We start from the raw sequence: 15,136 nt of genomic DNA, 5'->3' as shown, positions 1-15,136 counted from the left end.
TATATTTTATCTTTTGTTTGCTCTCTTTAAGAGAATGAGATTCAGCATGAAATTAGGAACCTGCTGTATTTTAAGGCAAAGTTCTTATTTTAGAGCACTAGAATCTCACTGTCCATGTGAAGTTCTTCTCTCAGAGATATTAATTGGAGTTTTGCATTCAAGTTGGGTAGAAGTGTGCTGAAGTATTACCATGCCTGTATAAAATAGAACCAGAAATAGTTGGTCAAGTTTAAAAATATATCACTTGTGGATTTACATTTGAAAAGATACTTTTTTGGTTTTGGTTCACAGACACCAAATTACAGAAAATTAGTGAATTGTGCTGTTGGCAAATTTCAGGGAGTGTCAGTTGAAAAGGCTGGAAATTAGTATGTAATTAAATTTGGCCGATCTGTGGGGTTTTTTTGTTTTTTGTGTGTGTGGTATTGTTGTTGTTGGGGTTTACTTGGTTGGTTTGGTTTTGTTTTGCTTGTGTTTTTTTTGTTTGTTTAGTGGGTTGGGTTTTTTTTAGTGGCAGTTTTAAAAGTTGCAATATTAAAAGTCTGAAAGTTGAATACATAACTTACCCTCTCTTGAATCGATTAGAAATTGGATGTTGTTATATCCTAAACAGATACTTTGTGATCATTTCAACTTTTAATCAAAAATTCAATTTTTTGTTTCCTTGTTGAATGGGCTGCTTTAAAACATTCTCTGTAAGTCTCTTCCTGAAGTGGCATCTGGAAGCCTTGGCCAGCACAAGGTGCTTGCTCGTGTGTGCTTGTTTGATGATGGCTAGATACCATCAATGCCCTTTACTATCCTGCATCCTCATGAACAAATTCTTGCATTGGTCACAGTCTAAGTGTCTTATGGGGCTGGGACATAATTCCATGAGACTCCCTGTCACTGTTACCACCACTGTCACCATCACTGCTGCAGCAGGGACCTAAGAACCAGTTGTCTACTCTTCTGCTTCGTACTGTGGGGTGTTGCTCTCTCGGACACTTCATCTGCTCTTTCCAGTTATCCACCAAATCCTGATTTCACATCTTTCAGGAACAATGAGACTTTCACAAACATCCTTTTGTGGCATTAGCATATTGCCAAAATAACATTGCATACAAATGGTGTGTTCTCAAGAATTGAGAAACACCCAGGTATCAGAGCAATGGGTTCTATGAACCAGTAAATCCAGTGATTAAAGAAATTCTCAGCAGGCATAGAAGGTAAAAAGTAGCAGAGTGGTCCACCTATTTGATATAGCTTGCAGAATCGAAGTCTAAAAAATATCTTTTTGCTTTTCTCTTTAATAGCAACTCACAAGTTCAGGAAAAATATCCATATCCTGGTAGGAGGTAAAAGTAAAATTAACCCTTTTCTCTCTTGCAAACAAAAAACAGTTGTGCTGTATATCACCTTTCCTTTAGATGTTGGAATTCAGAAATACCTTTCCATACATTTTTCGTAGTCATTGTTTTGACAGTTCATTTTCATACACCTCTTCTGTTTCTGCAGGAAAGTACTGAAGTGAAATATAGTGAAAGTGCAATAGTCTCCCTTTCCAAGACCCTCACAGCTAAGCTCCTTTCTAATTCTGCAGTGTCTCAGCAGCAGCTGAGGTTGAGAAACATGTTTGAGCGCTGGAAATCAGTGCTCCACTATAGACATGACTTTACCAACTTAGGTTAAATTGACATTTAAAGTCTAAAATTGCATCAAGGAAGTGTAGCAATATTGAAAAGGGGAAAAGGGCTGGTGTAGCTTGTAAATACATCTTCCACTGCTGGAGTGGATAAGTTTGTCCATTTTTCCTGCTAAAGAAGCAGTGATCATACAGGCAGTTCCCCTGGGAGAGGTGCAGAGGGATGGGTGGGGGTGACAGTGGGAGGGTGAAAAGATAAACCGCTTCATGTCCAATATAAGGTTAGGATGTAATTTATTCACAGAAATGAGAGTGGTTGTAGAAAGGTGGAGTGATTACATTACATACAGGCAAATGCCTTGCAGTTGCAATCTCAGTTTTGTACCCTAAATGAGGGAAACATGAACATGTGCATAGATTAATCAGCATGAGGGACATTGTTAGCCAGAGTCAGAATCATCCTGTGTCTGCAGTGGTGAGCTCCTCCTTCCAGCTGGTTGGGAGCTAAAAAAGACATTAGCTGTGAAGCAACAACCTGAAGACAATAGTTCCATTAAAATGGAACAAACATGCCTAACCATTCTGATGTCATTTGATTTCAGCCATAAAAGAGGAAACTAACCAGAGTGAAATGGCTGAAGACCTGTGCAAGATAGGGTCAGAAAGATCCCTCGTGCTGGATAGACTAGCAAGTAACGTCGCCAAACGTAAGAGCTCTATGCCTCAGAAATTTGTTGGTAAGAGTTAAACGTTTGCTGTCTCCTAAAAAATAAATGAAAACAAACCCCAAAATCCATCTCACAGGGTTTTTACTTTTGCTTTATGATTTTACTTGTTTTTCTAAATTAGCAATGTCTCTATAGAAGCAGATAGAGCTATGTGCTGGCAGGAAAAAACAAATAAACAAACAAACAAAAAAAAAAACCCATCAAACTTCTCCAGCATACATTTCTGTATGATTAATTTTCCACATCTAGAGACTAATTTTAAGTTTTTTTCCTGTCTTTTCTAATTCTTATGAACCAGATCATTACAAAATCTGGGCAGGCTCTTGAAGTTGCCTTAAGAACCTGAAGATAAAAATAGAAGTTTCCTGTTGGGAAAGCATTTGACCACACTTTCAGGGTTATTTTATTAACTTCTTGGATGACATCCAGATCTGGGTATATTGGTGTTTGTGAAAGCATTTGTGAAGACTTGAGCATAGGCTGGATAATATTCTTCATGCCTTCATAAATTCTGTATACATTTACAGCCCAAAATGATAATGGAAATAAATAAACCTAGGTCTGGGTCTGAGAATAATACATAAAATAAAAGATCTTTGAATAGATTCTATATATGATACAAAACCTTCATGCCCATTTGCACCTAGTAGTTTTTATCTTAACAATGAAAATATGGAGGCTAGACGCATAAAAATGGAGGATATACCTACAATTGCTTTCTTTGTTAAGTCTGCATGAAATAGTGGTTACATCAGTTTTGTAACAGTGACAGCCACGGACAATGTTTTGTCAGCTATGTAGAGTTGGTCTTCAATTAATACAAATATGGGAGATCAGACGACAGAATATCCTCATAAGTAGTTAGGGTCTTTTATAATTCTCTGCACATTCCTGTATAAAATTATTCCATAGGAGACAATCAGAGAACACCAAAGTATTTGGAAAAAAAAACCCACCATACATTAGGAGGTCTTCAGCCAAAAGACAAGGCAAAAAAGGCCAGTTTATGGGACAGAAATGCCAAATATACCTTATTTAATGAAGACAGAAGGGTGAAAGGAAAGCTAGTATTTTTAAGACAAGGAAAAGGGAATCTCAGCTATGTCAGGAGGTGCAACAAGGATTGAAATGGAAGTCTGAGATTGTCTTCAAGTCCAAAGGCAACAATTTCAGGAGGTATTCAAGGATAAGAAATGCTTATGCTTTCAAAGGATGAAACTTGTAGTAGAGATAATTACCAAAAATATATCAACTATATGAGGCAAACCTGATTCATTTAGACACTCTAGTAACTGATTGCATTAGGCAAAATACTAATTCTATGAAAGCTTCAGGAAGACCAGAATTGTTAAAATGTAAAATGTACTAGGAAGTATCCTACATGTGATGTATCTGTGGGTGTGGACTAGATTTTTCATTCTCATTTTCTCTCTTTCTCCCTGAGAAACAATACAGGCAGACAGTTTAAATAGGACTTTTAGGAGGGCAGTGTTTCCTGTCAGTTATTCAGGGTGCGGTGTAGGAAGACAACCTACTGACGGCAGATATTTATGGAAATTTGCTGACCTTCAAAAGGATGAAGTTTTCTGACAAGAAAATGCCCCCAAATCCTTTCCTTTCCAATCCTTACCTGCTGCTTCATGTAATAGGTACATTCCTGATTAACACAAGGTCGGGCCAGCTGGTCAGGAGAGCTTATTGCTCTGGTAAATTGCCGTGTCATCCCAATCCCTCTGCTGAATTCCAGGGAGAAGGAGCAAATGGCATTCTTTACATAAAGGAATGACTGCTTCTTCACTCATTTTTCTCAAGGTTAAATTCATTACCTTTCAAAAATGAGATTGTTCACCAAATAAAGCCAGTTATCTGTAAAAATCTCTCTGTATTTCAAACTAGAATAGCTGGCAAACTAGAATAGAGAGCAAAACTGGGCCGTCCAAACTAGAGAGTGAGGACTGCAGGTGAGGTTGAAACATTCATCATGTTAAAACTATAGAAAGAAAAGAAGAAAAGGAGGGAGAGGGAGAGGGAGAGGGAGAGGGGGAAAAGGAAAAGGAAAAGGAAAAGGAAAAGGAAAAGGAAAAGGAAAAGGAGAAGGAGAAGGAGAAGGAGAAGGAGAAGGAGAAGGAGAAGGAAAAGGAGAAGGAGAAGGAGAAGGAGAAGGAGAAGGAGAAGGAGAAGGAGAAGGAAAAGGAAAAGGAAAAGGAGAAAGAAAAGTGTCCATATGCACTGAGTGTAGTTTTACTATTTAGATATCTGCTGCAGAATCCTGAGCAGTTCAAACCTTGAAGTGCCTCAAACCATTGGCAGTTTAATTTACTTATGCTCTAATAACCACAGAAATGAGCTATTATTTTTAATGAGTGCAAGTATTATCTGCATTGCCCAGATATAGAAATGATACCTGCCTACCTCAAGTTTGTGTCTGTTTCAGACATTCTGCTTGGAAACAGATTTTTCTTATGAGCACTTGATCCTCTCAGTCCAACTACCAACTAGTTATGCTACATAAAGTAAATACTACCCAAGAAACAGCTATGAAAATAATGTCTTCTGGATGCCCAAAATTTAGTGTATAATGAAGACTGGTCCCACTTTTCAGTGGTATACAGTGCCTATGGGGTACAAATTATTTTGGCCTCATCATTCCCCCCTTGAGTCAAGGGATATTCATATCAGGAGAGTTTTTCTGTATTTAATTCAAAAGTCCTTCAAAACACCTATTTTGAATCTTAAGACTGAAAGTTTGCTTGAAAACTACACCATTAAAAAAGGCAAATCTGGAAGAAAAAAGAATGCACTGCAGTAGAGGGGGGCTCAAATTGTCAGAATAATAGGGAAAGGAAACAAGAGGAAGCAGAAGCTTGAGCAGCTCAGCTGGAAGGTGTCTGTACCCTACATCCACTACAGGAACTTACGCAATGCTCAAGAGTGTTTCTTTCTCTGCTTGCAGAGCATGGACAAACTAGTATGAAACCAGATCTTGTGGGAAATGTAGACAGCAGGACTTTCTACACTTCAGCCCCATCATTGCAATAATGTCATACTAGAAGTATTCTGCGCTCTTTACTGACTTTGAATAGTCAATTTGAGTAGAAACTGGGTGGGAAGTTGTTGATAAATTAATTTGCAGATCTTCTGGTAAATTTTTCATGCTCCTGTTGGCAGTTCTTTTAGACAAAGTAGGACTTTCCAAGGACTACCAGCAAATGTCATGTTGATTAGGAAATAGTGACAGCACCTCATAGAGATGATTGTGGCTTTCAATGAATTTCCCAAGATCTACAGATCTAGAAAATCCACCCGGACCATAAACAATGTGTTACTGATAGTCCCTAGGAACTTATGGGGATTTTTTACCACTTTGCATTTGCACAAAATTAATTAGGGGCCTGATAATAACTTTGATAGTTTACCTTGTTTGAGAAGACTGTTCAGGTTCATAAAATCAGCATCTGTGCATCTAAATAGTTTCTCTCACTCCTAATTTTTACCTTCTATGTTTTGCTTAGTCTTATCTATCCATGAATTTTGAGAAATTGTAGTGAAACTCAGCATTCAGTACGAGGGTATCCAGTTAGAGATACATTAATGCAGTCTGACTTTTGGCATCCCAAATCAAAGTCAGAAGTAACAAGTAATGATGTTGCTATATATAGGCCCTACCTCATAGGAAAAACATATTCCAACTACAAATGCACTTTAATTTTTTCCATGGTTCTTGGTTGCTCCCATAGTTAATAACTTTTTGACACAAACTTCTGGTAATGTGTCTAACACAGCTTATTTAAAAAACAAGGTGTGTGTGGAAGGTGTCAATATGAAAAGTTAAGTTTTTGTTGATTTTTCCCCAAAACTACATTGGGCCATATTGCCAATGTGGGTTATTTGTAAGAAACTGAAGGTCTAAAACTAAAGCATACAGTTTCCGGTCTAAAATTGTAATATTTTAGGGATAAATATTGATAACGCGCTTCACGCTCTGAAGCATGAAGGCCAGGTTCACTGCAGCTGTGCTGGTGCATTGTCTTCACGAACCACAAAGGCAGCCTCAGCTCAGTGTAGGAGGCAGATGAGGGAGCCCAGTCAGAAAGCAGAGAGGTTGAAGCACTTGATGCCGTGAGTCCCCATATAATTATTTTCAGAACGTGTTTGCATCTAGTTGCTTTCCCAAAGACCACAAATTACTTTGCAGGTTAAAACAAAACAAAACAAAACAAAACAAACACCAACCAACAATTTTTCTGAATGGCTATATTGAAGAACTATGAATACCTCAGGTGAATGTCAGAGGTGGATTTGATGAACTCTTTTCTTCCATATTTCTGTTTTAATAATCCATGATATTCCGTTCCTTAATTATGTAGAAATCAACCCTCTAACTCCTGACTGTTCTTCACTGCAGGTGAAAAATGTCTGCCTGATCTTCCGTATGATGCCACCACCAACTATGAGAAGGAGAATGAGATAATGCAGACGCACGTTATAGACCAGGCCATTAACAACGCCATCAGTTACCTGGGGGCAGAGTCCTTGCGTCCCCTTGTCCAGACACCACCAGGTGGTTCTGAGGTTGTGCCTGTCATCAGCTCCATGTATCAGCTCCACAAACCCCTCGGGGACAATCAGGCTCGCTCCAACCACACAGCTCAGGACAGCGCAGTGGAAAACTTGTTGCTGCTTTCCAAAGCCAAATCTGTCTCTTCCGAAAGAGATGCCTCACCCAGCAACAGCTGCCAAGACTCAACAGATACAGAGAGCAATAACGAGGAACGCAGTGGTTTAATTTACCTGACAAACCACATAGGTCCCCACGCAAGAAATGGCATCTCTATAAAAGAAGAAAACAGGCAGTACGATGTCTTGAGGGCAGGTACTGACAATTCCCAGGATGCTTTCAAAGTGATCAGCAGCAATGGGGAGCAGGTGAAAGTTTACAAGTGCGAACACTGTCGAGTCCTTTTCTTGGATCATGTGATGTATACGATCCATATGGGCTGCCACGGGTTCCGTGATCCTTTCGAATGCAACATGTGTGGCTACCATAGCCAGGACAGGTACGAATTCTCTTCCCACATAACTCGAGGGGAGCACCGTTTCCACATGAGTTAAACCTCCTCCGGCACAGATCTGGCCTCAACAGCTGTGTTACTGGAGCTGCACGAGCCACGACAGCAACAAAGCACAAGTCAGCTGGACAGTAAAAGCAACAAGAGAATCAGAAGTTCAGCTATCATCTCCCACAAGAAGAGATTTTTCCTTTTGGTAGCATGCATTGTAACTCAGTTTTCTAAAATAAGTACTGAAGTTTTTATTGAAAATGTTTGATCACCAAAAACCTTTAGTAATGTAAGTAGGAGCTTTTGTAGTCACGTAGCTGAAAGCCCTTCCCTTCACTGATGCTTCTTGCAAACGTCCCCTGCCAAAACTGTTAACCATGCACAAGATGCACCGCGCAAAGGAGGACATGACAGGCAGGAGTGGCCAAGCTTCCTTTCTTAACACCCTGAGCACAGGCCTCTTACACCAGATGTATGTTTTTTGGCTTCCTGGTATTATTTGACTCTTTTGGGAAGATCAACCTCAATTAAAGATGGAGGGCCCCATCCCAGATGACTTTGCAGACAGTTGGAGTGGGACAGGATCCCCAGTCAGAAGGTCCTGAGTTGCTTTGGTGGTAAAAAGTAGAATGTTTTCACCTGCAAGGGTGCTGCTGGTATTGACATCACGGCGTGCCTTGTTTGTGTCACCAGGCAGGCGAGCAGGCATGTGAAAGAGATAAGAAACACCCTTGTAATACACTCTGTGAAGTATGAATTGCATTTAATGTATAGAAAAAGGGTATTGTTGGCTTTTCTTTGAATAAATGTTTTCTCTCCCTATCCAATAAACCCCCACTTTTCATTAAGAAATCCCTCCTCTCTCTGCATAAACAAGTTATGTTGTATTTAATTTTTCTTTCTTTCTTTTTAAAATTTTAGTTATATAGAAAAGTATGATATACAGTCGAGATAAGCACTAGCTAGAAATACATGTGGGGAATGTCTCCTTATGCACATTTTTCATCTTTTTAAACTGCCTGGAAAACATCCAAATGTCCCTCTCTTGCATATGCAAACAATCCCATTGTACTTGCACAGAAGATGTCCTCTTGTAGATTTTGTGGCTCTACTCTTAAGTGTTGCACTTTTAATTATGGTTAAAGCACTGAGCTGAATTAAACAGGCCGATCAAAATTCGCAGCCTTCTCCCTTTTTACTGGCACTTGCTGTTTATTGAGGGACCAAGCTCCTCAAAGGTGCTGAGAACCCCGGCTTCCTATTCAACAAATAATTTCACCATGTGCTTTAAGTTACTTTTACTTCAGTGGAACTAATGTTAAGTTTTAAAAAAATGGTATTTTGCTGAATAGAGACCAGAGACTGCAGCACTTTGCAAAGTGCAGTAAAATCCACCAAGACCTTACTCCATGGCAGGTTCTGCTGCAGATACTGTAACTTCAGTTAGAATAAAAACTTCTATGATTAATGGATTTTAACCCTAAACACAGCTGATATTATTTTTTTTAATATCTTCTTCTTAACTTCCTCTTCCAAATAGTTCATTCTTCTCCCTGAACTCCCTCATACTTTACGATTGGGCAAAAAATAAATTTTTGCAGCTGCATAAAAATCTGTCATTGGTGCTGCAATACTTCCTGGGCAACATTCGTAAAAATAACCCATCTTATTAACTTAATATATAAATACTTCCACTCTGTATAATTAGTGGATATTCTCCAACAAACACAGTCATATAACCAACAAGAATAGCAGTCTTGTCACACACTTACATGTTTTCCATTCACAAGTGTATGCAAGCACATATATTTATTATAAGAGAGATTTGATGGAACTGTGAACATTTATACCTAGACCAATTTGGCCTGATATGTGTAGCTATATTTGATATACATTTCCTATATATACATACTATTACAGGCATGCAGAGTTCCTTGTTCTGCTTTCACTTTTGCAGGTGTAAGTCAAGAGCAACAACACCGAACTTACAGGAAAGATAGTGACGAGATAATGAATTACAAATGTATGCTCTTACAATCTCATGTCTTAGCCTTTCATGCCAACTGTAAGAAAGACACTCAGTTCATACGACACATGGGCACAGAGGTGTTTTTACACTGAAAGTACATGCCTATGTAGTAGCTTTGTCCCCAGATGTGAATTCTATGTATGAACGTCCGTGGACCACTGCACATACACAACAACAGTGAAAACAAATCACAAGTACGTTAGGTGGGCTACTACATACAGAATGGCCAACAACCCTGCAAAAAAATGAGCAGTGTAAGCTAGAGGCCCAAAGGTGATCCCCTGTATTCCCACATTATAGGTCAGTTGCCTCAAAAGGCATATTGCTCATTACCTTCCAGCCCAATACACTGTGCAGAGGGTGACCACAAGGAATCGTTGGCCACTTTCATGCCCCAGAGAAATTGTGTCATCAATGGCTGCTACACATTCAACTTCAAGGCAGGCTGTACCTGGCAATGAGGCACTGACAAATATTTTGCATAGAAATGACCTGAAGAGGACCTTCAAGGGCGTAGCTTATGGTGATGAGTTTACTTTATTACTTTCTGTTCAAATAAAGTTGAACTGTGTTCATTTGTTCAGAGCTGGTAGGATACCTTCGGTTCTTCTTGCACCTCTCCACTTTTGACTGATACCAACCAAGAAGGGACAAAGTCATTTCCCAGCTCTGCTGCAACGTCCTGTGTGTAGTCACATGTTAGCTGTACAGAAACATTCTGCTTTTATTGCTCTTGCAGCAATTTCCTACTGAGCTTAGATTTAGGCCACTATATACCCTATGCGGTAATTTTTTTAACCGTTCATTTTAACTTTATTTTAAGACATCCCAAGCTATAAAAAGGAGGGAGACAGGAGCTTACCCAGGTGCTTTTGTTGCTTTCCTTTTACTAAAATCCAACACGAATAAAGCCACGTTCATTAACCATGTAAATAAGCACAGCTCCAGAGAAGTTTAAGACTGCCTTGAACTTAGTTTTTAAATGTGATTTCTGATTATTGGGTAGGTTCACTGCCTTTGCAGCACTGCTGTGCACACATGCACATGTATGAGTTTCCGTGTCGCTTTTCTTGTCGACATGCACATGCTCGATCTGTAGGTTTGTGTATCATTAATATTTTATATACATATGTATGTGTATATATATCTAAAATGGTTCATATGACATGATGATGCACTGTCAGTCACAGTAGGTTTGTTTCCTGGGCCTGGAGTTTCCTTATTTATACTATAACAGAATATGTTGATGTTGTATATTGAACAGTACAGTAGTATAAGTAAGTATAGTAAGACACAGTGTATCAAAGGGCATAGTCTAAAGGCAGGAGCAAACAGCATCCTCTGTTCATGAAGGGGCTTTTTTAGGTTTGCTTTTTTTAGGTGTTTTTTTATTTTCTGTACAAAATCAATTTGTTCAGAAACAAGTGTTTCAATAATTTTATTTATGAACATATGCAAGTACGGCAGGAAAATAGGATGTTGCGTGTCTGTACATTGAAACAAACTGTGCCCTCATAAAACTATAATTTAGTGTAATATCCCTTTTTATCTTTTATTATTATTATTATTATTTTTTATTTTGCTATGGTACAATACCCTGATATGGTTTAGCCGAACCCTAAAACAAGTAAATATGGTGACTTGCTTTAATTTTATATCTGTTTTTAAAAAGTAAAAAATAACCACCTCCCAGCCCTTCCCCAAACACCGCCGTTTCTGATAGACAAGTTGTATTTACACACCTTTTTGTTTTTGCTGTGATTTTATATTGTAACTTCATTTTTCTTTGAGAACATTGTATTTAAAAAAAAAAAAAGCAAATTTCATAAAAAATTGGATATGTTATTAAATTATGTCTACAAAGTGAGATATATCTTTTAAGACAAAAGAACGTGGTAAAAAACCCAAGCCCAAGCCCCAGAACATTTTTGCCACTCTCTGAGTGGGTGAAGAAGGCAGAAGAGCTGGATGCTCTGTGTGTGGGGTGGTGACTCTGTGTGTATATGTGTGGGCAACATACGGTGAGATGCAGACACAGCTCCGTGGGCAGCGAGGCAGCGCTGAGCATCGTGCACGGCCTCAGCCTCTGCTGCCGCACCTGTAGCCTGCACCATGGTGAGTTCATCCTTGCTCCCCTCACAAACCATCTTCTGTGGTCAAAACAGTCCCGCTGTGTCTGTCACTCTGCATGCACCAGCTATGTGAAGCAGCCTTGCTAAGCCAGCTTCACCTGAACAGCAAGTCCTAAGTTGTCCACCTCCTATCTGGAGTGTCCCCAGCCACAAAACTCACAGAGCTGCTGACTTTGAGCAGGTTTCTTCCTTTCCAGCCCTCTCCTCTTACCCTTCCCTCCCACCAGCCAGCAAAAGTCATTACAGAACACAATTACTTCTGCATGTAGAGCCATAGTAATTCAAAACAAAACACTGAGAAATTATTTCTACTATTTGCCATAACAAAGGTGATTTCTCTGCAGGTGTCTCTGTTTCCTTCAGATTCCAGCACAGTACATTTCACATTACATATTTATTGCAAACAACAACCACCGTTTTGCTTAGAAAAAGCACCACTTATAAAGTTTTAGAAATATTTCCATTTGTGAAACTGTATTATTATGAACACAATGAGATAAAAACCAACCAAACACCTCTAATAATATGCAATCAATTCTTCTACAGGTTCCCAAAATCTAAATTTTCCTTAAGTTCTTGTGATATGGTTTCATCATAAACTATGACTGCTTTTTATAAGAAGGAACCTTTTAACATCCTAATTCTTTTGTTTGCCATCATAGTTAATTCTCAGTAAATGAAGAAAACTACAAATTTCTGTTTCAGTGGGTGACTCTCCTGCAAAATAAATATGATCTGTTAAATAATAGTAATCACAAAAATAGACCCAAGTAATATTCTTAGTTAATGTTATTAAATCCTTGAACTTAAGTAAAGACATGCACAGACACAAATGAAAGTTTGTGTGGCTAAAAATCTATTCTGGATATCTATTGCATTTCAAAGTCTTTTTTTCAAATCATTGCATTTATGTCTTTTTTCTGCTCCCACAGTTTCATTAAATTACATCAGAAACTGTTGTAGGTGCAAAGACACAAACATATGACTACCAGGGGTGAGTATTTTCAGCCTTGAGTCCCCAAACAGGCTTCCCAATCCATACATAAGCATTTAAAACCCAAACCAGTATTAAGAGGTACTCAGCACCCAACATTTCCTAGTCAGTTTTTAAAAATCGAGAAATACACTAAAACATACAAGATTCTTTTAGCAGATACCAAAATGAGAACTCAGAGCCAGACCTGGAGCACACAGATCTGGTTATGTAACAATTTTATATTTTTTTGAAGGTTGGGGCAAGGTCATTCAACATCTTATTTGGGGAAAAAGGGTCAGAAATGCTCCTGACTTTGCCAGTAGACTGAGGATATTGCACTGGTTTTGTCAGCTTGTGAGATGGTCAAAAATAAAGACGTTTTCACTGAAAGCTTCAAGTTTCAGCAGTAGCAGCAACAATTTGAAAGCTGAAAATGTTGCAACTGGAAAACCAAAATGTTTGATTTCTGAAAATAAATGTTCCTGCCTGACTAGTGAGTCAGAGTTGCAGGGAATCCTTCCCTCCTACGGGCCAGCCAGTTTGTGTCTACCATCATGAAGCACAGTCAACCTTATCTGGAAGGAAAATGGTGCATGAGAACAAATTCTGGTCCGAATGCATAATGAAATACAAAAATCCATCAGACCTGTCCTGTGGAAGGCAACAGAAGTCTTAGTCTTAACAGGAGGTCTGTATTTCTAGTTTCTCTATTTTAATTTTTGATGCATTTCTTTTTTGGCTACAAAGACTTTGAATTTTCAAGGCTGCTGAATGTCCAGTTCTCACGAAAGTCATTGGCAGCCACATAAATGCAGCATTTCTGAAGTCCTGCTGTAATTGTCAGAAGATGGACACTCGAAAAACAGGAGGGCCAAAAATCTGCAGAGTTTCACTGAACATGGGACAGATGGGAGTGAGATATCCAAAGCTGGGCTTCAAATGGCAGGAGTTCATCACATTTCAACAAAAAAAGGATGCAGCAAGCATAGCTGAAACCCCACTCTTGCTGAAAGAACAGTCCCTGTTAACTGCAGCAACACATTTGCTGCATTTAGCTTTATAACATTTTAGTTATATATATATATATATATGTATGTATGTATGTTTTGTTCTTTTTTCATATAAGCTAAGGTCTCAATGCTTTAAAGCCCATCCATCCCAGGACATGGAAAAATTCCCAGTTTTATCTGTCCTGACCACACATATGAAACACGAGAGTGATAGAGGGCAGCTGCTTCTGCTGCTGCCGCTGGTGTCGGCTGCAAATCACACAAACCAACGCCTTCCTGTCCCTTGGGAGAGAAGTGAAGGTTCTGGTTTATAAGCAGTTAGAGAAGAGTAAAAAAAAAAAAAAAAAAAAAAAAGAAAAAGAAAAAGAAAGAGATCTACACCTTGCAGCAGACAGTGAGCCTGGGGCTGGTGGGGTGAGGAAGTTAATCAGCAGCGAGCAGGCTGTTCGGGATGAGGCCAAACAGATGGCTCGTCTCTGAAACGGCAAAACGGGAAGCAGATGTGGCCGCCGCTTCTCCCCATGCATAACTGGGAACCAGCCGGTTGGTGAGGAAATTTGCATAACAGGGATAATTTGGTATCAAAACTGTCCCTAGAAGTGATCTGAATGGATCTGGGCACAGTTGACAGTTTTCACTTCTTGTTTCCCACTCAATGTTCAAACAGATTAAATTTTAATTTTGAACTGACTGTTTGCCTGAGGTTGCTCTCCACTTTCTTCTCAGGAAAGCTATGATGGGAGGACTTGCTGGGTCTCTACTGAAGCTTTCGGGGGCAAAACCCTGATCTATGTTCAGTCAGGTGAAATTTTAGTGATTAATTTTGGCAGGCTCTGATTTTCAAATTAAGTTCCATAAAGTTCATGTCATCCTATGAACAACCAGCAAAACTGAGCCTGAGCTAATATATCCTCTATTTGCATGAGCTGAAATGTATAGAGCCTGGACATGAGAAGGCTAACACCCTTTATAAGCTCCTTACAACCAAGAGCAGAGCCAGGACCCCCAGGCGAGCCCCACTCCCTCCCCCTGCCCCAGGGCTGGTTGTTCACCAGCCCATCAGAGCCTTTGAACCTGACAGCACTGCACAAAAAAACTTTACCGAAAGAAATGGGAAAATGACATGAATATTTAGGGGGCAGTCTAACATGGCGATGTTAAGTACTATAAGTAAAGGTGGGGTTTCCTTTTTTCTATCCCTCTTTATTTTGGTTCAAAGGGGACAGTAATGTCTATTTGGCTACAACATTTACTTTATGCTGCTCCTGTTGCACTGACAAGGACTAAATACATCATATAAATCGAAACAGAGATCCAAAGAGCTCTTAGGGGAGGTTCAAATCTAGATTCAAACACTTTGGTTTTGTTTCACTGACAGTTGTAGTGTACAAAGAAGTACCTTTATCATCTTAGGGAGATTCCTGAGTGTAGCTATGGGGTGAGAATATAGGTTCATTCTCCGTTGTGTTGAAGAAAAAGAAGAGGGAGTAAATATTAGGTTGGTGCAAAAGTAATTGCAGTTTTTGCATTGTTGAAATTTGCCATGTGATGTGGGAAACTGCAGCGGGTCTGTGGAG

General features: G+C 39.2%; 1 protein-coding gene across 16 annotated transcripts in view; it reads left to right on the top strand.

Moving 5' to 3' along the window:
• Nucleotides 1-11,133, top strand: part of IKZF1 (IKAROS family zinc finger 1) — a 70,780-nt gene extending 59,647 nt beyond the window's left edge. For 10 of the 16 annotated variants that reach the window (XM_082043840.1, XM_082043841.1, XM_082043830.1 and 7 more), the window contains 2 exons: nucleotides 2,227-2,361; nucleotides 6,758-11,133. In XM_082043840.1, coding sequence (XP_081899966.1) covers nucleotides 2,227-2,361; nucleotides 6,758-7,464 — 842 coding nt within the window. In that variant the 3' untranslated portion in view covers nucleotides 7,465-11,133. The remainder of the gene's footprint in view (nucleotides 1-2,226; nucleotides 2,362-6,757) is intronic. The other 6 variants (XM_082043831.1, XM_082043834.1, XM_082043827.1 and 3 more) reach the window with 2 other exon arrangements.
• Nucleotides 11,134-15,136: the final 4,003 nt, after the last annotated feature.

Source organism: Streptopelia decaocto (genome assembly GCF_964273445.1).
Source record: "Streptopelia decaocto genome assembly, chromosome: 2".
NCBI classification, from domain to species: domain Eukaryota; kingdom Metazoa; phylum Chordata; class Aves; order Columbiformes; family Columbidae; genus Streptopelia; species Streptopelia decaocto.
This window is presented reverse-complemented; position numbering and strand designations above follow the sequence as displayed.